Source organism: Coturnix japonica, chromosome 5 (assembly GCF_054131305.1).
Source record: "Coturnix japonica strain WE chromosome 5, WE-NBRP24, whole genome shotgun sequence".
Taxonomy (NCBI): Eukaryota; Metazoa; Chordata; class Aves; order Galliformes; family Phasianidae; genus Coturnix; species Coturnix japonica.
The window spans coordinates 42,091,368-42,114,251 of NC_140667.1; the positions used below are offsets into that span (position 1 = coordinate 42,091,368).

At 40.1% G+C, this 22,884-nt stretch overlaps 1 protein-coding gene across 5 annotated transcripts; it reads right to left on the reverse strand.

Moving 5' to 3' along the window:
- Positions 1-422: 422 nt before the first annotated feature.
- Positions 423-22,884, reverse strand: NRDE2 (NRDE-2, necessary for RNA interference, domain containing). 5 transcript variants are annotated; one of them, XR_014946764.1, is made up of 14 exons: positions 21,952-22,247; positions 16,365-16,473; positions 15,143-15,331; positions 14,864-15,013; positions 13,654-14,116; positions 13,021-13,423; positions 10,099-10,232; positions 8,220-8,343; positions 6,735-6,910; positions 5,682-6,068; positions 3,757-4,685; positions 2,419-2,552; positions 1,691-1,762; positions 423-1,075 (listed from the first exon to the last, which is right to left on the reverse strand). XR_014946764.1 is itself a non-coding variant. In XM_015865349.3 (14 exons), the coding sequence occupies exons 1-14, from the start codon at positions 22,548-22,550 to the stop codon at positions 950-952; spliced, it is 3,480 nt and encodes a 1,159-aa protein (XP_015720835.2). In that variant the 5' UTR covers positions 22,551-22,597; the 3' UTR covers positions 423-949. The 5 variants fall into 5 exon arrangements, 3 of the variants coding, with proteins under 3 accessions (XP_015720835.2, XP_085405475.1, XP_085405474.1); XM_015865349.3 differs by lacking the exon at positions 21,952-22,247 and adding an exon at positions 22,472-22,597 and having other exon boundaries at positions 2,419-2,557; XM_085549349.1 differs by having other exon boundaries at positions 2,419-2,557; positions 21,952-22,242.

The window sequence follows — 22,884 nt, forward strand, 5'->3', positions numbered from 1 at the left end:
TCCTATAACCCTCTGAAGCAGCGTGGGGTGCTCAATAGCTGCAGGTTCTCTGTGTCTGATGGTCCAACTTTGAGTACTGGAGTGTCAGCAGAAGGGATGCTAAATGCAGTCGTTTATGTATTTTCATATATTACCTTACCAAATAAATATAGCATAGTGATGCTGTTAAATCACTACCATATTTCATACTCTTTATCCATGAGTATGCCCAAAGTATCTTGGATTAGCAGCTAGTTGTTAAGGTCATGCTTTCTTTGGTGAGGACTAAATGCAGAACAGACCTTTGCTTCTCTCGTGATTGCTTATATTTGGGCTGAGAGAGTAATGGGTTACGCAGACTTCATTAAAAATGGGCTGCACTGAGATGCACTTCAGACATAATTTCATTTTAAAATTCACAGATTAAGATAACTCAAGTTCCATTTGAATTATAAAAAACTCAAGGTATTTATTTCCTAAATATTCATATTAAAGCAGACATTTATCAAAACATCCCAATACAAGTCCATAATGGGTGTCTGTTGAAGATAAGATTTGACTTTTACCAGCTGTTTGTGAACAGACATAATGTGCTGCGGCTTGGTACTTATATACACTCTCATACCAAGCTGAAGGAAATTACTCGGATCTGCCAGTTGGAGGAGAGCAGAGTGATCGTGGAGCAGGTGTTTATGTCCTGCGTGGCCACCAAACTACAGTCAGCATGTATGGAATCTCTGCTGAACTCCAGGGAATGTATCTTCAAACAGTACAATAAGAAATGTGGGCAGTGTTCAACATGACTGTGTTCATAAGAGGGTGTCCTGTGGAAGCCAGCGCTGCTTCAGTGAGCGGATGTGTTCTTAGGGGGGGAAGTCAGTGCTCAAGTCACAACAGGTTCTTGTTTGAAGGGAGTTGGTAGGGGTTAGTTTTAGAACTGGCTTTGTATTTTCTTCATCCTTATCTTCTTCTAAACCTCCAATAGTAGATCCAGCTCTTCCATAGGTACCCGCACTCTTAGTTCTTTTTCAGTCATGAGATCAAGTGTCTCCTGCAGCTGCTCAGGAAAGTACTCCACTGCATCCATGTACAGTACCTAGAAAGGCAACGAGAGAATGAGAACTTCTCATCTGCCATCTTTCTGTCAGCATCACACGTAGGGGAAGCAGACAGACATGCAAACAACCCTGTAGCAAGGATACAAGAACAATCACAAGCTGCTTAAAGTTAATACAAACAACAATTGTATATTCACATTAACACAGCTGTTTAACCAAGCATGTTCAACTCTTACTGAGTTAAAATGAATTATTGACCATGAGGTGCTGGATCATTTGCAGCAGATACAGATGCCACTTGGGGGGTTACAGGTGCTCTTGAGCAAGTTCTCTATTAGTTTAACTTTCCTATACGCTTCTGCTACCACTGTGCTAATGTTAAGCGTGATTTGCCAGATGCAGCCGCCTCTGGATCACAGAGAGGAGTGTATTCTCTCCTCATCTCGCACAGCGCCCTTCTGTGCTGACCACTATGGTTGTCTCCACTTCAGATGTGTATCCTTTTAGCAGGAAGTCTTAGAGTAGTTCTGCTTCAGAAAGGTCTGCTTCCGTTTGCACGCTGCTCATAATGGTAACTACTAAATTATTCCTTTAAGAGAAAACACAACTTTGAAAACTAGGGTAGAAATAGGCTTTTTTATTCCCATGCTTACCTTTGCCCAAGGACAGTTCTGAATGGCTTTATAAAACAATCCTTTACTTCTTTCTATTTTTCCAACTGAAACCTACGTGAGGAAAAGAGCATTCATGTTTCAATACAGTAATGGCTGACATAATAGAACAACTGTTTTAGACAAGGAAATGACTACTGCAAAGCACGGTGTTCCTCTGTTGAGGAGCCCTTACTGCTGCAAACCAATGAAGGGACACAAAGATTGGAACATCTCTCCCCACGAGGGAGGCTGAGGGAGCTGGGAATGTAGAGCTTGGAAAGAGCAGGCTCAGGAGGATCTTAACAGCACAAAGTAAATGAAGAGAAGGTGCAAAGAGGACTAAGGCAGCTCTTCTCAGTGGTGCCCAGTGCCAGGACAAGAGGCATTGATTGGGTACAAACTGGAATACAGGAGGTTCCATCTGAACATCAGGCAGCACTCCTGTATTGCACACGTGCCTGAATGCTGACACGGGTTGCCTGGAAAGGCAAGAAATTGTCAGCACCTACATGAAACCACAGTGCCAGAAACTACTGCTCCTTCTAATCCACACCAATTAAATTCTCCTTAACGCTGCAAACAACAAGCAGCATTACAATTCAAAAATGTATCACCTTGAAAACATAGGCAGCATTTCATGTTGGTTTTTTTCACATGGTATTGTATATACTGTGCTGATGAGAAATTCCAGATGTGATAAAATACAGTGAAATATACACTCTTCTTACCAGAAAGTTCAGATACATTCTCCACAGCAATGGGCAGTGGGTGCCATTTTCACTCTGAGTCGCGTGTTCAAATAGAGAGATAATCCTATTTGTTAACCCAGTTTCAGGAATAGTAGAAAATATTTCCCCAACATCTGCCCTGGAACACAGAGGGGGGGAAAGCAGAAAAACACGTCACTTAGACACAAGCTAAAGACCACGTCCAGATGAAAGAGGGTAAAAATCAAGGTACTGTCTTTGCTCACATGGTGCTGTATGGAGACAGGGGTTTTCACTGCATGCTACCAACTGAATGTTACAGAACATATTTGTAGTGTTTGGTTGGTCTAATGGATGCTTTTCTAAGTAGGAAAATCCAATAAAAGCAGATAAAGAATTGTTCAGTGTTTGCAGAACAGCTCCTTCAAATGGAGTAGAAAATTTCTCTGAGAACAGTGACCTGCTCTCATCTGATCTTACACCACCCGCCTTAGTCTCCATTCAAGATGATGCATCATTTGAACCTTGGCACAACATCCCAAATTTGAGCCCATGTCAGCAAAGTGCCTTTTGATGTCTACCTACAGCCGATACAGGCTGCCTTATTTTGATGTTTGCATTGGGAGAAGGAGCCTGTGGCACTCAGGGCCGTCTCACTGTGCGTTTTCCTTGACTCAGAGGTCATCTCTCTCTGCAGTAGCTCAGCTCCACTCTTGCAATGTCCAGCTTGTCCCTCTAGAAAGGTAATCTATGGGAATAGCCATACCAGCAGAGAATGATCCAGGCACCTCGATTCCTCACAACTCCAACCCTTTCTTCCTTTCCCATGAACAAAATACTTGAGCCCAGGAAATTTCCAGCATCTTCTACCTAGCAACAGCCCCGTATGACAACTGTACTCTCAAGTACTCACTATGGAAACAGATCTGCCACAACTGTGCTGCGACAAGTGAAGCAGGGCAGTGAGCTCAGCAAGAAACTGTGATGCAGCCCTGTGTTACAGTACTTCCTTGCTGGATGTACTGAAATGCAGCCATTTCTAAGCTTGTATCTACTTTGACCATCTAAGCAGACAGAGCTAATTAAATGCTACTTGAAGATGTGCACTGTCCTGATGTCAGTGCTAAGCAGCCAAACACAAGCAGCACCATCTGATCCAGCAGAAAGGGCGTGAGACTAAAATCTAGCTCTGTAATTCTGTTCAGGATTCTGTCCCGCTGTTCAGCTTTGGACAAAGAGCCCTGCCTAGTCACAGCTGCTTCACCTGCAAAATGAGAATGATAACAGCGTCTTCTCTCCTGTAAAGCAATCAGATCCATTAGAAGAAATGCATAGTCATAATGAGCTGCAAGATATTACCTCTGGACATTCTCAATAAGTTTTTTTCTCATCTGCTCTGCTTGGATGGCAAACAGCCACGGCTCTAAGGAGTTAGTGGACCTTGTGACACCATCAAAAAACCTTCGTGCCTTGCTAGCACTGTGAGACTTCCTCTGGCTCTGGATGTATGCTCTCCATAGAGCCTGGTTGCTAGGAAACCATTTGAGGGCCTCTGTTAGAGCTTCTCGCAAAGGATTCAAAGGATAAACGCTAATTTTCATGTGGAATCGGAGTAAATTGGCACGCAGCAGTGTGACAGCCTCGAGAGCAGTGGGAGAATGCTGAATGCTGGGAGTCTCTGCAGCATTCTCACGTTTCTGTGGATGAGGAGCTTCAAGCTTTTCTAAAGCCTGCGCACACACTAATTCTGCAGCATCAATTCCGACAGTCAAATACTGGAACACTGTGTAACAGCCAACTAAGTTAACCAGTTGATTAGAATGACTTGTCCGGTCCTGATCGGAAACCGGTGCTTTATTTAAACAATCTTGCAGTGCATGCTCGTATGTCTTACGAACTTTCAAGACACTGACAGATAACACTTGTCCACTGTAGGGTGCGTATGGTCCGCTTTCAGCCAATTTGGTCAATATATGCACAGCACGTGAGGTAACAGCTCCTTCTAGACTTTGCAGTAGCTCCACTTCCAGCTGAGCATAAAGCAGACTGAGGCTGCACAGCTGGGGGCTCTTCAGTCCTCCCGTCCCTGCTGTGCAAAGGGCTGTGTCAAACACCTTCCTAGCATCATCAGTGTTACCAAGCAGCCATTCCAGGTAGGCGTAGAGTTTCCAGAGAGCAAGGTTATTTCTGTTGTCAGGTGCTTTAAGGAGATTCTTGGCCAATTTTTTACTTTTCCTCCCTTGAGCTTTCAGCTTCTTCTTCTTTTTTGTTTGGATACACTGAACTACCTGCAGGGGAGAATAAACAGAATGTGTTTTAAGAGAGGTGAGAGAAGGGAAACCAAAAATATACTGTAAGATTTGACTGTTGTTTTTTATTTCATTGCTGTCTTTGATTTCATATTGTTCCATATTTCACCACTGGCCAGATCTGTTGCTATTGAGTAAAGCTGTCGGAGTTGTGTGTCATCAGCTCCCTTCTACACCCCCAAATTATGCAGGCTTATCATTCTCATGCTTGGCACTGCATACCTTAAATAGTATCAAATGCCACTCCTTTAAAAGGCCAAACAGTCAAAAAAGGAGCTGCTAAGCTGCAGTGGTTCAGAACAAAATATGAGATGCAGGTAGATGAAGCTTATGACCAGCACAATCAAACCTTCAAGTAGCTTTCACAGCAGAAATGTGTTGGGGGGAGGTTTGGATAGTCTTTGGGCCTTGTCTCTTGACAGGGAACTTCTCCATACGGTAAACACAAAATTTCTCAAGTGCTAAGAGGACAAACTTGAATTCTGTGGGCATCTATTTGAACAGGTTTATGGAACTAAATCCATGCTCAGGTGATAAGGTGTTACTTCCTCCAATAGCACTGCAAATGTAACTTGTATAGGAAGTAGCGGGTTTCCTGATAAGGTGATCATACCTTGGTATGGGGGAATATGCACTTCAAAGAACACTGATGAAAGTACTTGGCTCACATGCTTTGCCTTGTAAAAAATGACTTGCATCCATTCTTGCCAAGCATATGAAATATCACATGGCAGGAGACAATATACTAACATCCACCCAAGACTGCAACAAATATTTTGTTCCATGAAAATATGCATTTATAGAACACAGACTGAAGAACAGGGTTTGTTTCTTTCCTTTTCTTAGTTGACATCAATTACTTTGAATACTCAGTCCTATGAGACTTAATTTTCCTCAGTATTTATTTTACTTGAACGTAAACACACAAGAAAGTTTACACATCATAAAAGCAATTATATGCAAATTCCTCCTTACCTTCGATATTTCATACTGTAACCAACAAACGGACAGGTTTGATTTTTCCTTTCCTGAAAACAGTGGGGATAGAGCATGAAAAACATTCTGTATGAACTCCTCTCCATCTTTACGGTGGCCTATATGATGTCTCCTCCTTTGCATTGTGTCCATGTGACCAATACTGCTGAATCCAGAGAGTGGCGTATCAATACAAGTCAGTGGCTTTTCATCAGAAAGCACATTGTCAAAGATATTATTTTCATCCATGGCAATATAGAGGCTGGGAGGAAAGAGTTTATTTATACATGGAACCCCCAGGAATTGCAAAAATGAATACAGTAATTGACGCTGAATGTCTGGATCAGAAAGCTGGATTAAAGATGGCCCAAGATCATCAAATAATACCTAAAAATAAAATTAAAATCAAAATTAATTTATGCAATCAAAATACAACAAATCTGCAACTTAAGTAACTAAAGAAGCTTTTGTAGCCAATAAAGATTTATAATTACTATTTAATAGTAAGGAATTTGATTCAAATTAAAAACAGATGAGTGGAACAAGCTATGCATTTTTCCAGTCATGTTTTAAATCTACTAAGAGACTTCCTTGTCCTGGAATATCAAAGATTTCTACAGGAACCTCATGCAATACAAGTCTAGGGAAGATACTGATGAGGCCATTTAACACGGTTTTAGTTGAAAATCAATGTCTGACTTGACCCATCTCCCAAGAAGAAAAAGTTTCCAACGATCTGACTTGAAGCTAACAGCAGGCAACAGAGCCTTTGTGTATTCAGTGCAGGTATCTTTTTGAACAGAAGATCTGTGGTGTTTCTTATCTGTGACACATGAGGGAAACCACAGAACAGCAAAGGCAGACTGTTTGCCTACAGCCCTTTCCTAAGTTTACCAAAGCATCCCCGAGGATTTCAGCAGAGTCAGCATCAAACCTCGGGTGGATTTTGAATTGCAAACAAATGAAGAAAGGAAAAGAAAATACCCATTGGCAATGAACCCAAATGAAAGGGTAATTTTTTAACCACCCCTTGTTTTACTCTGTTAGAGTGACCTGTCTTTCTGGATCTTCACAGTCTTCTTCTGCTTGATTTTTGGTTTTGTCTGGCCTCCAAGGTAACCAATGTCTTGATTCACGAGAATATTCAATATCCATCCAAATGTGCCACTTGGGGCGAGTTTTATCCTTTATTTCTTCATCCTCATCTATCTCTTCTTCATCATCATCATCTAAAAACAAATCAGGACACCCCCCACAATATGGTATTATTAAAGAAAAATTAATCTACCAAATGTACTTGACATACAATATAACTACTTTAAAAATATAAACAAATACAGTGTTAATAAACCAGACATATGAAAGCGCTGGGCATTTTCACATCAGAGCTCTGAGTTTCAACACCAACTCTGCAGAGTTTCTAAACTTTCTGAACAAGTGAATCAATGTCAGCATTCAAACTCTCACAGAGAATAAAATAAAGTGCCAGCAGGCTGTGGGACACCTGACAACAGCAGTTTAGAAGCAGCAGCCAAGAGCCAGTAGCTACCTTTTCATGCAGCATAGGTTCTTCACTTCATACCTGAGAGTGCTATCTCAAATGTGTTTTATGAATATTCATGTGCGTAAAACATACTGACAAAAACTCTCTAAGTAAAAAATATTATGATGTCAAACATTAAAAACAATGCTTGGCAATGTTGTTTTAAAATATCTAGTATTTTCAAAACTGTAAGCAGCTGTAACAGAAACAACCAATGAGGTCAAACAGATACAAAAAGGAGTGTCTAACCACATCCTACTTTTGATGATTCCAGACACTTACATGTTATTTGAGTGTTTCTGTGACAGCAATATGTTAATTCTGTGCTGTAACTGATGAGCACTTGTAAGTTAAGATGTATCTGTTTAAGAAATAGTCCTTGACATGAAGGGAAGCACTGTAGATGGCAGAACAGTGTGGGAGTAAGCAGCAAGGAGGCAACTTTTGCATCCCTTTTTGAGACAGCAGCCTTCACTTCTGCAAGTTCCCTGTCCCAGAAGCACTCCAGTCAGGTGAAGAACCAATTCCTTTATTCTCAGTGTCACACAGAGAAAAACCAAGTTTTCCTTTTATATTTGCTGTAAGGAACCAAACTCATATGCTCCTACAATTAAAACAGGAAATGTGTAGGCAACTATCATCTAAATACTATAATCCTACCTCCTCTATGTGATAACAGAGTCTTAAGGAAAGTGGCTTCCTTTTACTTTAGATGGGCATAGGTCTGAACCAAACAGTTGTGCCTTTCAGATCAGAGCACGGGATATCCCTTCCACTCTCCCCCATTTCTCTTCCCTAGGAAGGACAATAGCATGCCATAAACAATGTGGGACATAAAACACTCAGATGCATTTTTCCTCGTGAAGTGTGATAGAGTTCATCTTGAGCTTGCTAATGCTTCTATGCAAGAATATGAGCAGAAATAGCTTGCATCATTCTAAATGAACTTTTTAGATCAAATGGATGCTCAGCTACACATATTGACTTGGACGTACCAGGATTGTCAACAGCAACCCAGCCACCCTTTTCTTGTTGGTGCATCCATGCTCTCCAGCCTCTTGCTCCTTTTTCTCCAATTCGTGGTTCTCCACTATCCCAAAAGGGCTCAAAGAATTCCACCTGTTGTTTTTGGGCAGGGAGAACAAGAACAGAGCATGCTTAGAAAAATAATTTTTGCTCTAGTACAGACACTGACTGAATCAACTTAGGTTGTATCTAAAGACCTTGTCAGATGCTGCTTAACAATCTGCAGCAACTCAAATATGTGTGTGACACAGCACAGCTGCCATCAGCTGTGCTTATTAACGCAACGATCATTTTGAAAAGGTATTAAGCTTTACAGAAAGCAGAAGACTTTTTATTTGTCCAATGTTCTGTGAAGATTCTTTGAGGATAAGGATCTGAAGTCCCCAGGACGGGGCTTTCTAAATCCAAATTTGCCCTCCTCTCATCTTTTTTTGGGTCCATGAAGAAACTGGTTCAAGGAGTGATGATTCAGATAACCATAACTGGTATGGCCAAATCAAAATGCTACAGTCAGACATAAATATGACTGGATTGCGATAAAGAAGAAAAGGTCAGTGAAAGCCTATTATCTCTCAGGTTTCAAGATGATCAACAACCTCAGGGCTTTTTTCCAGTGAGTCCAAAGTCCATGGTTCTGGGCCTAACTCTGTCAATGCCAGCGTGCAATCCATCTTCTTTAGATTCAACTCCTACCCTGATTTCTGTATACTTACCTCTAATGACCATCTAGTCTATTAAGTGCTTCTACTGTGTACCAAACCTTGGAATGAACAATGATATGGGACTCAAATTCAAATGTTAACAACAAAATTTACTCTAACAAACAGTAAGCCATCAACATATCAGAAAATGCACAGTTTACAGCAACTGCAAAATCTAATTTCTGCTCCTTATGGATTTATTCTTTGCAATGAGTGAGAAAGCAAATTATGGAAACAGTACAGAAACAACTAATCCAGGACTGAGTCATAATGTTTCTAAAAGAAGACAGAATTAAAGATGTTCCACCAACTGTAAATCTAACATTTTCTTATTTTCAATAATTGCATTTCCCAGGCCTAGACACTGTCCTTTCATTCTGGTTCATTTCCATCTGCATTCTTGTGACTTTTTGAACACTACAAAGAATCGTACCATTTTTGTACGACTGGAAGTGTAACTCAGTTTTTTTGTGTGTACAATAGCTGTAAGCTACACCAAATCTACCATCCTGCACAATAATTGAAGTCTAAACTTTTGGGACTTTAAGAGGACACTGGTATTATCTAAACTCCAACATCACTTTCCTGGTAGTCAGTGGAGTTAATTTAGAGAGCAAATAAAATGGTAGCTAAGTAGCAGATGCTGGGGAAGGTGGGGTAAGAAAAGGATTTCTAATATTACCCAATTTCTGTCACTTACAGCAAGCTAACTGCCTAGCTGGTACCTTCTCTACGCCAGTGGTTAAAAAAGAAGTAGCTCCCAGCAATTCAGTGGGATGATGCTATGCTGGCAATGGCTCACTCTCTGAACATTAACTGACTGTTATTGGGGCCTGTGCCTAACAATCTCCTGAGCAAATCTAGAGAAAAGTGATTTACTACTTAGGAAATGCTGGATGGAATATCATGGGACAACTAAGAGATGCTTTAAAGCATGAAGATGCTCTTAATGTATGTATCAAAGAATTACTGAGAACATACAAATAATAATCTAAGAAAGGCTACAAAAACTGTCCAGAACAGAAGGTTCTAATTTATAGGTCCTATCAGCTTTCTTTATCAACAGCAGAACAAGACAACAACAGCTACTTTGTGAACAAGTAGGAAAAGCACAAGGACACAGACACATTTAAATAGAAATTGCTACCTGTCCTTTTGTTGGCAGATCCTTTACGCTGTCAGGTTTAAAGAAGGTGAAGTCAATCAGAGCCTGAAACAAAGACACTGCCTTCTCAGAGTGGCCAGCTTGTCTCAGAAAGTGGCACTGCTGAATAAATATAGCTGCAAATTAAAGGAGATGAAGTGTTAATATTCCAAAGAGATTTTGTTGTGGAGTATTTTATTACAACTTACAAATATATAAAAACATAAATGAAGTGCTGTGCGGTGTAATTGTTCTGGAATGCTATGTGGTGCTCAGGGATGTGATTTAGCAGAGGGTTGTTAGGGTAGTATGGTTAGGTTGTGGTTGGACTCGATGATCTTTAAGGTCTTTTCCAAGCTGAGTGATTTATGGTTCCAAAAACTGGTTCTTTTATCTATCTATTTATATTAAGTGTCTTACCCCTTTTGTCTTAAATTCAGACTTATATCAGATGCGTGCACACAAAACTGGGAATTCAGGTAAAACATACAGAGTAGTCATTTAAATAAATTGTCCCGGAAAGCCATCAATTGTTTCTGATAATGAAGAAGGACTTAAAGGGATTCCTGAAGGTATTTAAACAACAAGAAGTGTGTAGTTCACCTAACAAATCCTCCAAAGTATTGTAAGCCGTTTAGGCAATTTTCCCATCAATTCTGGTATCTAATTGCCACTGGGAAATAAATGTTTCCTCGCTAATGAACTTTGATGAAAATTTTCTGATTGAAGAGATTATCTCATCAGGACTCAGTGCTAAATGGAAGCCAAAAATAAATGATAACCTTAGATTTTCTGCATGATAAAAAGCGTATTTGAGGCAATAAAAAGATGAGCATTTTTGTTGATAAACGCTGAAGGCATCACAAATGGGTACTTGACTCAGTCCCCAGTGCTAAGACACTGTTGTAGATGAACCTAAAAGATACGGATGTTTCTGCCCAAACCTGTACATACAATTTTAGAAGTAAGACAACCTTCCCACTGCAAAGCCTGACAATGCTTATTTTCACTTGCTTTACATTCCCAGGCTCCAATACATTTGAAATGTAACAAATTCTATTAAATATTTAATAAACCGGCCTATAATTTTAAAACTAAGCTTTCCTTCTTTCTTAAAACTTAAAATTAATTAATCAATTAATTAATTAAATAAATGATTAATTAATTAATAAAATTAATTGATTTTTAAAGAAAATTACATTTTCTTTAAAAAATTTAATGTTTTTAAAGAATAATTCTTTCCAAACACAATCCCATGCACTGCATGGAACTGCACACTAGATGGCACAGTCCAACACTATTTCAAATCAGCTCTTATATTTTATCATAATCAAAGGTCAAAGGTTGAAGATAAATTCTACCATCCATCTACAGTGCTATTCCTCTTTAACTGGTGAAATTCTTAGTGCATTTATGTTAACAATAAATAAACAAAATTTTCCTAATACATAAACTATCAGCTGAAGAACTGCACAGGTGTTGTAGAAGAACAAGCAAACAAACAACCAAAGAACCAAAGCTCCTGTCAGACCAAGAAAACTCCACACTGGAAGTTTCTCCACTCCGCTACAGTGTTAATATATAAGTAGAAATTAAGAGTGAACAGAAACTCGAGGAGAGTTGATTTTCTTTTCAAACTGTCTATAAGGGTAGACGTGTCAAGAAGGAAGTTTTCTGAAAAGGACAATCAAGATAAAAACACTCAATTAGTTAAAGAGATGATAGAAAACAAGTTTCTCCTAGCAGAGTTACCAAGACATTTATGTCCTACACAGGGAAAAATGAGAGAAAAACCATTCTGTTTGCAGAATACAGGGGGCTGAATAAAACGTCTGTCCTGAGAAACACTCATTGCAATTGGTGAACAAAGTGACTGAAATATTAGAAATCAGAGACAGTCTGACCAATTAGAAAATACCAGGCAGTACAACAACCACCTGCCAGCACAGGACTTCTCCTTTACAGCACATTGTCCAGTGAATCAAAAAGGAGACCATAACAGATCTGAAATTGAAAACAGTTCATAACCCAGCATCTCAATCTTACAATCCCAGACTGGATGCTATGTAACAGATGACAGCATCATTCCTCAAACAGCAGTTACAGGATTAGGACAAAAATAGAGATTTCTTCAGCTATACTACAAATGAAGAAGCATGGTCAACATCACAATAGTCAAATAAATCCATGTTCATGGTGACGGTATTATTTCCCCCTCGGTGTGTTCATAGATTAATGATCACAATGACCCTTTGAGGTACGGAAGCATAATTGAAACGCGATATGTTACATTCATTTGGCTCCAAATAAATTCAGAGGCTGTGCCAGAACTGAGCAGAACCTGCTTCTTCCCTGGATCCAGTCCAGCATCCTACCCATCTGACTAACTATCCTTCTAGGGATAATTATATAATAAACTTTAACTTGTAGATAAACGCATATAATAAATACAAAAGCCACAAGTATATGGTATTACAGCTCAGGGTTCAGAATCTATTAATTGGGACTCACAAGAAAACTTACTATCCTTCCATTTTCTTTTTTAAAGTAATTAATGAATAACCTTTTGTACAAAAGGAATTGCTGCTTTCACAAGCCATCCTTTTTGTTTTCTTTTATACACTTTTTAAAGATAAAAGCACATCTCTTGGCTGTTGACTGCATTTCTTCAGCCATGACAGTTGTACCATAAACTACTCAGCACATTAGACTTTTCTAGATGTTACATCGCAAACTCTACAGGGAAAGGAAGCATCTGCTCCATCCATATTTGGGTGGAGTATCTGCTTCAATTCTCTGCTAAAAACTCAAGAAGAGCACAGAAATTCCCATAAAAAACAGGAAATTCTATTCTTCTAGGGAATGTAGTCAACTCCTATGAAGACCTTTCCAATAGTAACACAAAACAGAGAGAAAGAACCTTACCAAGCATAGCTTCTTCTGTGCCAGGCAGTGGAGGATGTGATACCATGCTGCCATCCTGTACAGCTGCCAGGGTAGTCAAACATTTTCCATAGAGGCTATTGATTTTTGAGACAGAAAAGGTACTGAATTGACTTTGGCAGAACAGGAGATATTTCTTCCACAGCTCTGGATTATTGGGATGTATGAAGATCAGCTTCTGCCATTCTTTGATCACAGCTGGTGATTCCCAGAATTCCGTGCAAACGTTCAGCCTGGCGAGTTTCAGCTCAACGTTACTTGGATTGCTTTCAATTGCCCTCTCTAAAATAGCTAGTTTCTTCTCCAAGACTAACTTCAGTGATTTTCTTCTTACTTCCTGCTCTCCCGTACTGGCATAAGGGCTAGGTCCTCTCATTAATTCATCCTTTAAACAAAGCAAAGATTGTGCTAAAATTAGGAAGAATCATCACGAGAAGAATACTGACACTTGTGAAAATGAATTAATAGCTCATTCTACATAGAAGATTCGTAGTTCTACACAAAGGAAAATGAAATATAATGTTGTCGTGTCAAGCAAAATTACAAAATTACAAAACCATGACAAATGTTTGTGTACTTATTACTCAGAAATAAGCAATCTGCCAACATACATACCTGAAATGAAACAAAATTCATCCAAGCCTGAACATCTCTTGGGTTTTCTCTGACTTTCTTATTATGTTCTTCCACTTTTGCCATTAGAATGGGGTTAACATTTATCCCAGGCTCTTGAAACGCCTGCTGCGTATTTACAGGCTCATGTTCTTCACCTTTGTACCCTTTTCCTTGTAGCCACTCTGTAGTTGATGGATCATAAATCCCAAGAGGATTTACCTCTGTTGTGTCAGAAGGATCACTGGTTTCCGCGTGGAAAACTGGTATAAATGCAGCTGGGTCAGATGGAGAACTTCTATTGCAAACAGGAATCCCATCTATGTTCAGAGTCTTCACATTGCTCTTCGAGAAGTAGCGCTCAGGTCGCTTCTGCAATTGCTTCTTTTCTGATGTTGGGTTGTCCCAAGCTATACACTGCTTCTTTGCATCTATGCCAAGACAGGACTCTCCTCTCCTTTTGTACCTTAGAAGGAAAAATACAATTAAACATCTTCTAAAGGACACAGTAGAAAAAAATAACTCATTTTTCAAAGAAAACATGAAAAAGTACATAAATTCAAATTGACTCAAATAACATAAGCACAGAGCTTCAAAAGTGCAGAAACTTCGCAAATCGCTTCTTACTTAATTCATAGTTTCATAGTTTCGTGCGGGTTGGAAGGGACCTTAGAGATCATCGAGTCCAGCCCCCGGAATTCGAGCCTCTGTAGCAGAGCGGCACTTCTACCACTTGCGCCACAGGGGGGATTCGAACTCCGGGCCCCAGTGTTGCAAGGCAGCGTCTTTAACCACTGCGCCACCGGGGCACTCCAATGTAATTATTTTTGCAGTGCCATCAGAATTTATACTATCATTCTAAGCTTCCTCTCAATTCAACAGCATGTCATGCTTGCAAAAGAACAAATTTTTCCTCCTATCACTTTAAGCCATCCGTGTAGATAATCTTGGACAAAGATGAACAATCCTGTCTACAACAAAGCAAATGCTTAATCAAAACATGAAAATGTACTTTATTCCCTTTATTTCATGGCATCCTTTAAGATATTTCCACCCAATGCAAAGTTAAACTTAGAAACAAAGCTATTCAGATATTTTCTCATCTTTATACAAATCTGAATTGTCAAACATTTCACAGTCAGTCTCAATTTACCAAGTCTTGCAGGCATTCCATGACGGTATGAATATCAGTACCTCTGGAGATTTACTGTACCTTGCAATGTCCCCTCGATACAGGGATTTGTAGGCCCAGTTTGAAGGGTCTGATTTTTTGTCTATTCTGAAAGTTTCTTCTGTGAAAGCCTTGATATCATCCAGCCAAACAAAGCGGTTGCTGGTAAGATTTGATGTTTTATCATCTAGACTGATAAAAACAAGAAGTATATTCTAATTATTCATGTGCATATTCAGCATTTACAAAAACAAAATGCACTTCATTTCTGTAGTTCACAATAACTTAATTTAGCCAAGTATAGTATTACTAAGTACATACTTTGCTGCAGCTTTGTCCTTAATGTGCTTCGTGTCCAGGTCTGATTCACTGCTACTGGAGTCCCCCTTGGCTTTCTTTTTTGTCTTATAGTGGTGATGCTTTTTCTTTTTCTTTTTCCTCTTCTTACTTGACTTTTTCAGGCTTTCATCTGTATCACTTTCCCCTGATAAACCTGATCTTGAAGTACTCCTACTTGGAAACAAGCAAATTTGAGTAGTAAAACTCTAAAGAGGTATCACTGTAAGAAAGCTCATAATCATGTTCCCTTTTACCTTTATTCTGTCTGTATTTTGAGAGAAGAGAGTTATCAGCAAGCCATACAATGAAATACAATAAATCTGCAGTAAATAACATGCAGTAAAATTCTGAAAATATATTAAAAAATAGAATACATGACTGATAAACAGAACTGTGATGGCATTTATCTCAAACAACACATGCAAATGTAAGCAGAATTATATGGAAAGAGGTATTCAACAGTGATTCTTATAATAAAGACATTTTGTCTCATTTCCACCAACAGTCAACATGAATATGAGAGCTGGTATCAGATTAAACATGACTAAGTTTTCATACTTGGCAACTACAACTGGATTCCATAAATTATTAGATTTTAGTTATAGTCCAGATATGTCAAGTATAGCAACTGTTCTGGCAAAGGTACTGAAACCAACCAGTCCTTCAGCAAACATGTTGACATTTTTGTCAAAGGATAAAATCAGCCACTTCAGTGATGAGCATGTTCCATGTGGCTGCACAATTTGATACATGTAATATCTCCTTAATTCAAATCTTTGACTAGTTCTTAAAAAGTAAAATAGTTCCTATGCTTGACTGTGAAATGGTTGATTGAACTGGTTTTCAAAGAATAATCACAATGATGATCCTTAATCTTTACATTATTTCAAGGGTCACAGGACATTCAGAAGCTAATGAAGAATCATCACTCAGCCCCCTTTCCCTGCCAAAATAACAAAGAATTAAACGTAGCTGTGAGAAAATGAAAATGGGAATTACGTAAGTATAATTTCTCATTATTTTAAGTTAAAGGACATGGAAGTGTTATTCATACTTCTATATATGACTCAGTTCAGGACTTTTAAAATAGTGAACAGTGGAATGAAAAGCGGCACTAAAAGCTCCTGATTTTGGTCTCACATAACAAAGGATAAGCAGGACATAAGAAAGAGGCTATTTAAAGAGATACTGAAGTATATTCTACCTGACTAGTGGTGATTTTTCAGGGGCGAGATTTGCAGCTTCTGTAGTGCGCTGATGCAGTAACAGGGCATCTTCCGTAGAGAAACTTGGATTACTAAGCCAGTCCAATTCTGCAGATAAAAAGATCAGTGCAAACTAATTTGCTGTGTTTTTTAAAGTTGGGAGGTTAATCTAGTCAACAGACAGCTAAATTTGCAGCAAATGTCACTAAGTCCTGAGGAATAGCTGAGCACTGGAAAGCAGCCATTCAGATTCCCATTTAGCAGAAGGTTGGGCTTCAACAAGGTAAAATGTTTAAGAGCTGGAATCTTCTTGCAACATCAATCTAAGCTCTTAGAAAGACACTATGTAACAATACCTAAAGGTTCATAGGGAAAGCAGATAACAATTTCAAATAGTGCTACACAGTTGGAACAAAGTAATCTCTCCCATACTCATTTAACATAGGAAGATTTTAATTTGGAGAGTAAAAATGGAGAAGGATATAATTAGTTGAGAAGTGTTAATGAATGTAATGCAACATATGCAAAGTTAGAAAATTACAAAATACACTTAATTCACTGTATGGAAAATATATTTAACGCTATTTTACTGATAGGGACAACCATTCCTGATAAGAATACACAAATGTTTTATACAATGTTTTATACTTTTCCATCTCTCTGGATTCTCAGTTCTTTACCCACTGTAATATCATCACCCTTTGAAACTGTGTGAGAAGAGGCTGATGTTCATGTGGATGTAGTTGGCATTTAGCCTCTAGACCTCAGCCATGTCAGTCATTGGATAAGGTGCCGACAGGATGTGGTTCTTGCCATAACTTTACTGATATTAATATTCCTATTTTCATAAAGGAATCCTGTAAATTTCTAGGCGTGTGCAATTTGCTATCATTAAATGAGAAATGCTATATAGCAGAAGCACTGTGTTTAACCGCAGCCTTGCCAGTGCCCCCCCATGTGAGAGGACAAAAGGAACGCATTTCATCTTCACGCTCTTTACAACCATTTTTGCCTCCGTGTTCTTCCTGTCACATTTTTGTCTTTGTGCTTTTGACTACACTGACCCCTAATCCTTAAATAGCACTATCTCACTGTCTGCCAAGCCATACATCTCTCCTCCTTCAGACTATTTCTTTCAGAAATATCTCTTCATACCAAGATGCTTTCTCCTGTCTCGTGTCTTTGAATTGTTGTCCACAAAAGGCTGTAAAATGGAGCAGGCTACAGAGCAGCTTGCTAACCTAAAATGAACTCTCAAGTCCCTGTAATGGAGCACAGCTCCATCCTCATTCCCCAGCAGAGGGGCCCAGCCACATAGCAGCACCCCAAGCTCCTCACAGGTTGCTGAACCTTTGTGCTGGGGCGCTGGGTCACAGCCACACAGCGCAGTCCAACCCAACGCCCTGCACAGCAGCGTGGGGATACTTCCCTCCAAGGAAATTCCTTAACCATTCCAGATGTGAAACACACAGGACTAAAATTCTAACATCTGAAAACTCCATCCCTAATTGAGGTAATTCAATAACTGTCTCCCAGCAGAGTGCTGCCTTGCACAGGAAATACCTCGAGTATATTAATTAAATGTGATGTTGATTTAAAAAATAGTAATGGCTATCTTCCATACATTCAATTATTTCTGCTCACATTGGTATTGAAGGAGCAGGATAAAGGAATGCAGGAACAAAATGCAGCCCTACAATATTTTTCCATTGGTCACACTCTGGTGATCCTTACACAGACAAATTTAGAGAAGATAAATCAGCCCATAGAACTCCAGATTTAAGTCAATACAACTAATCTGTGCATAAGACCTTTTATTTACTTACAGAATTGAAGGGTAAGCCTTATTCCTTGAAAAAGAATCCATTGCTGTTTAGATTTGCCTGGTATCACCCAGATCCACCCAACAAAGCAGGAACATTTACTGGTTGGCAGTCAGTGCTGTAAAGGCGTATGACTACAGAACTGTAACTCACCAGGCAGACAGATCTCCAAATCGTTCTATCTGTTTCAAAGACATGCAGAGCATAATCCAATTTGTCACTGGCCAGATCTTTCATAATGCACTCCAGGCAAGAAAATATTCTCTGTAGCATTTGATAAACTGCCGTTTCTCTTTCCAATATGTAATAAGTCATTTACTAGTGTTATTTATTTTGGCAGGAATTTATTGTGATATAGTTCTGTACTGATCTGAATGAAACATAATGGATCAAAACCACTTGAAATATATTAATACCAATACTCACGACACTTAATAAAACACTGGCTTAGGCTTGTCAGAGAAAAAAGGGTAAGCCAAAGCAAAATGAAGCTAAATAATTTCTTTTATAAGCACACAGAACTGTTGGGATGAGATCCAGAATTCAAGACTTACAGTATCCAGACCACTAGGAAAAAAGTCTCTGACATGTTAAAAGATGTTAGGTCAAGATCTTAAACATACCATACATCACAAAAGAAGTTTTTCACCCATTTCAAAAGCATTGTATCTGGCCCTCCAATAATTAATGCAAGTAATGCATTTTTCAATATTACTTAACCATATAAACATATTAGGTGCAGAATGCCCAAATAAGGAGAAAAAATGCCTGCGTACAACAACAGGTATGTTAGCTTTTATAACATTGAGAGTTAAGGCATTATGGTTCCAAGTAATTTTCAAATGGAGATATAGGTCCTAAGCAGCACTAAGAGCATCGGTCTGCAAAACTAAAACAAAAGCAAAACAAACAAAAAAACCCACAATCCACTGATATATACCTTTTTAAAACTAAATTATTTGTTAAATCTCTGTTCATTTTATCAGTTTAATCAAGAAAGTAGTAAAGCTTCAACTGCTTTAAAAGAAACAATAAAACCTGGGGCTGATCAACCATATAAATCTCCCTGAGGCACAACACACTCTTGAAGTCTACAGGTCAGTCCTGACAGCACCTATAGCTGATCTGGCAGAAGAGTGGAACACCACCTTTACATTTCTCTGTCTAGGAGGCTGATAGAAATCATGTTCTTACATGACGAGTGAGTTGGCAAAACTCCCACTTTTTCTTCTCCTTCAGAAGTCAGCAAATTAACCTTGCAGCTTACAAAAGAATAAAGCCTGGATTTCAGAGCTGTATCCTGCATCCTTCATACTGCCCAACACTGCCAGAGCTTCAGTAATTACCTGGATTCTCCAGACCCTTCTACTTCCCCACATCCCTTCACCACTGCCTGGCAGCAGGCAGCTTGTGCTGTACAAGATGCTTATTCATTGGCCAATGTGCGTATGTATGATCGATGCCAAGCAGTTTAATTCATGTTACAGCCTCTCTTGCAGAAGTGGCACTCACACAGATTTCTCTTTTCTAAGCAAGTGTAGGTTTTTGTCTATCTCTGGATTTGCCACTTTTACTTCCCACTCAAAATGAACTTTACTGAAAGGGTTAAAATTCCTGAAGCGGAAAACAGAGATGGTGAAGGAGCAGAACAGCAGACAGCAAACACCAGATTCATTTCCCCAGGAAATCTGCACTAAATACAGCAAAATAACATCTAATATCATCTATGAGTGTTGTTAACAAACTTTTAAGATGTTGACTTAGCTTCACCTGTTACTCCCTTACTGATAGGAAGTCACCCACTACACCTGCTACAATACACTTGCAGTGGTGAGCATAAGCAATTTGTTGATAGCTCAAATGGGTGTTTCAATGCCTTACAGAAAACTCACCTTGAGAAATAGGGTCGTAAGCATTAATCCCTGATTAATCCCTGCCTGTAGCTTCATTCTACCTGAATGATGAGATCAAGCTGCATTTTTTAAATACTGAAGAATCACACAGCAGGCTCAAAGCCCTGCAGCACAGTCAATATGTCCCTGTGGACACATCAGGGAAATGGTTTGAATTCTCCAACTGCAGCGTTTTCTGAACAATTTAATCAAACTGACCTAATACTATGGAAAGAACTGAACCATTTTTTCCATTACGCAACACACAAGCCCAAACTTCCTTGTAAATCTCTTCAGTGCATCAGTTAGCTGGATACAAACATTTCAAACATCAAAATGGATTCCAAACTTTAAATCCCACCATCTCAATGGTTTTGCTTGTCAGTTGTCAAAAAAAGCTTAGTATTCTGGCAAAACAGACCCATGTTCTGAGAGAACGTAGCAAATGAAAGACGTAAAACATTTATTTTGTGATAATACACATATACTCGTTATTCCATTAGGAAATATTACTTCTCAGAAGGGTGGTCAGGCACTGGAATGCACTGCCCAGGGAGGTGGTGGGTCACTGACCCTGGGGGTGTTCAAGGAACAACTGGATGTTGTACTGAGGGACATGGTTTAGTGAGAGCTATTGGTAATGGGTGAACGGTTGGACTGGATGATCTTTTAGGTCTTTTCCAACCTTGCTGATTCCATGATTCCTCTAGAAGCAACCAATCTACAGGGACAGTTTTCAAGAGTTACAGAGACTCAGGCTACTGATAAATTTGTAATCAAGCCTTTACCAAAAACAAATTAATCTTCACAACATAACTGTAAGAAAACGCATACAATATTACTTTGAACTCTAGAAGAGGCTGCAATTCAGCCATCTAGCAGGACAGGACAGATGTACAGCCCTACTTCTGTTTCAGAGAGCAGTTAGATTTATATAGATGGGCTATGAAAACTTGTAACAATGTCAGACTGAGGTGACAAGAGCAAAACGGCAAGAATGTTTGCATTACTACCTCAGCTTTTATGATAAAACTACTAAGCAGTCCTGAATGTATCACATTAAAAAACACATACTTGGCTTTCTCTGTATCATGATGGACTTTGGCTTCATATCAGCTCTGAGGAAACAGAACCCATCTATCAGAGATACTGAAGTTGCCCATCAAGTTCTCAAGTTCTCACAAGCTGAACGTGTGAAATTTGATATATGCCACCATAAATGTGGTTCTGAGTTAATACTTAATTTTTATGACTTATACTGAAACACGATACTAGAAAACTAAGTATGAAAGTGGCTAAAACATAAAATGAACGAATGATGATCTCACTATTAAAGAAATCTCACAGCACTTCTGCTTGGCACAACTGCTCCTCTCTTCCTAGAAGCTATAATTTGGGATCTTATTCCATCCACTGTTCCCTGCACCAAGTGTAATTACCAGAAAGGCTTCCCAGTGTGGCTAATGCATCTCTGTACCAGCAGGGATTGCAGTACCAACAGCTGCAACGCTTTCAGGTAAACGTGGGACTGGTAAGGAAGCTAACCCAGCCTGTGTTCCTGAGAGCCGTACATACTCACTGTGATTGCTGGACCAAGTGTACAAGAAACTTACCCCAGACCAACAATTATCTTTGAGCTTCCCCTTCACTATGTAGAGTTCTTTACTCGTTTAATATAACTCACCAGACAGCAACCATGACAGTGAGAAATACAAACTGAATCATCATTCCAGTAATAACCTCCCAAAAATGATCCTTTGCAGCTCTAAATGTGACTAAGAAAAATTGAGATAACACAGTAAGTTCTGGTTTTTATGCTATCCGGGCTAGTAGGGAAAATACACTCGTTTGTTGCACAAGACAAAGCACACCTTCTCTAGCAGATCCAAAGCTGATGTGCTTGTACTTTCCAAACAAAGCTGGCATTGCTACAGTCACACCTCCAGGAAGAGCTGGGATCAAACCTTGCACACCCAAAGCACACTGGACACGATCAATGAGAGGCCAGCACCATTTTGGCGGACATGTCCCTATTGCGGATTCCCTCAACATTTCCGTCTCAAAAAGTAACTTTATTCAGAAGCACGATGACTGTATTACAGCCGATGCAGACAGCCAGCTTTCCGTCGGAGCTCTCCTTCGGAGGGCACGGAGCGCACACACACGGCGAGGGCGGAGCCAAGGCAGGCAGACCCCTCCCTATAAAGCAGCGCTCACGGACCGCTCTCGGTCTCGGTTGTGCTCCCCGCGGATCGCACAAACGCACCCAGCACAGCGCACCGGAACGACCCGCCGGGACCGGCACGGCGCAGGAAGCTCCCCGGGCAAGCGGAAGGGCTCGGCCGGGCCGCGGAGCGCTGCCGGGGGGAAGAGAATTCGCCGTGACTTTACCTCTCCTGGAGCCCTCGCTGCTGCCGGCCGGGGCCTCCCCGGGCTCTGGGGCGCCGGCGAAAGCCGGGAACAAGGCCATGTCCCAGCGCGTCCGCGGTGCTACCGGCCCGAAGTGCCCCGCGGAGCAAGATGGCGCTGCGGCGCCGGGCGTGCTGGGAGCTGTAGTCCGCCTGCACGGCACCCAAAATGGCGGCCGGAGCACGGCTGTTGCTTACAGAGGACTGGTAGGCTCGGAGCTGCGGATGTCCTGCACTATCCGAACTCCGTCCATAAGGAAGAACAGGGTTTGAGGCATACACAGACAGAGGCAGTCTGTCCCTCCACACCGCCCCGTTTTCCCTCATGCAGCACGCTGGGAGCAAACACTGACTGCAGGTCTCTCTGGCCAGAGAGTCCATCCCAAATGGCGGTAG

Bases quoted from the DNA above. Each gene is read 5' to 3' on its own strand.
- NRDE2 (XM_085549348.1), bottom strand. From the start codon at position 22,869: ATGGACTCTCTGGCCAGAGAGACCTGCAGTCAGTGTTTGCTCCCAGCG. The intron at 15,014-15,142 runs GTATGTACTTAG...TGTTTTTATCAG, and splicing joins AAGGACAAAGCTGCAGCAAA to TCTAGATGATAAAACATCAA. The intron at 6,911-8,219 runs GTACGTCCAAGT...ATTTGTTTTTAG, and splicing joins GGTTGCTGTTGACAATCCTG to ATGATGATGATGAAGAAGAG.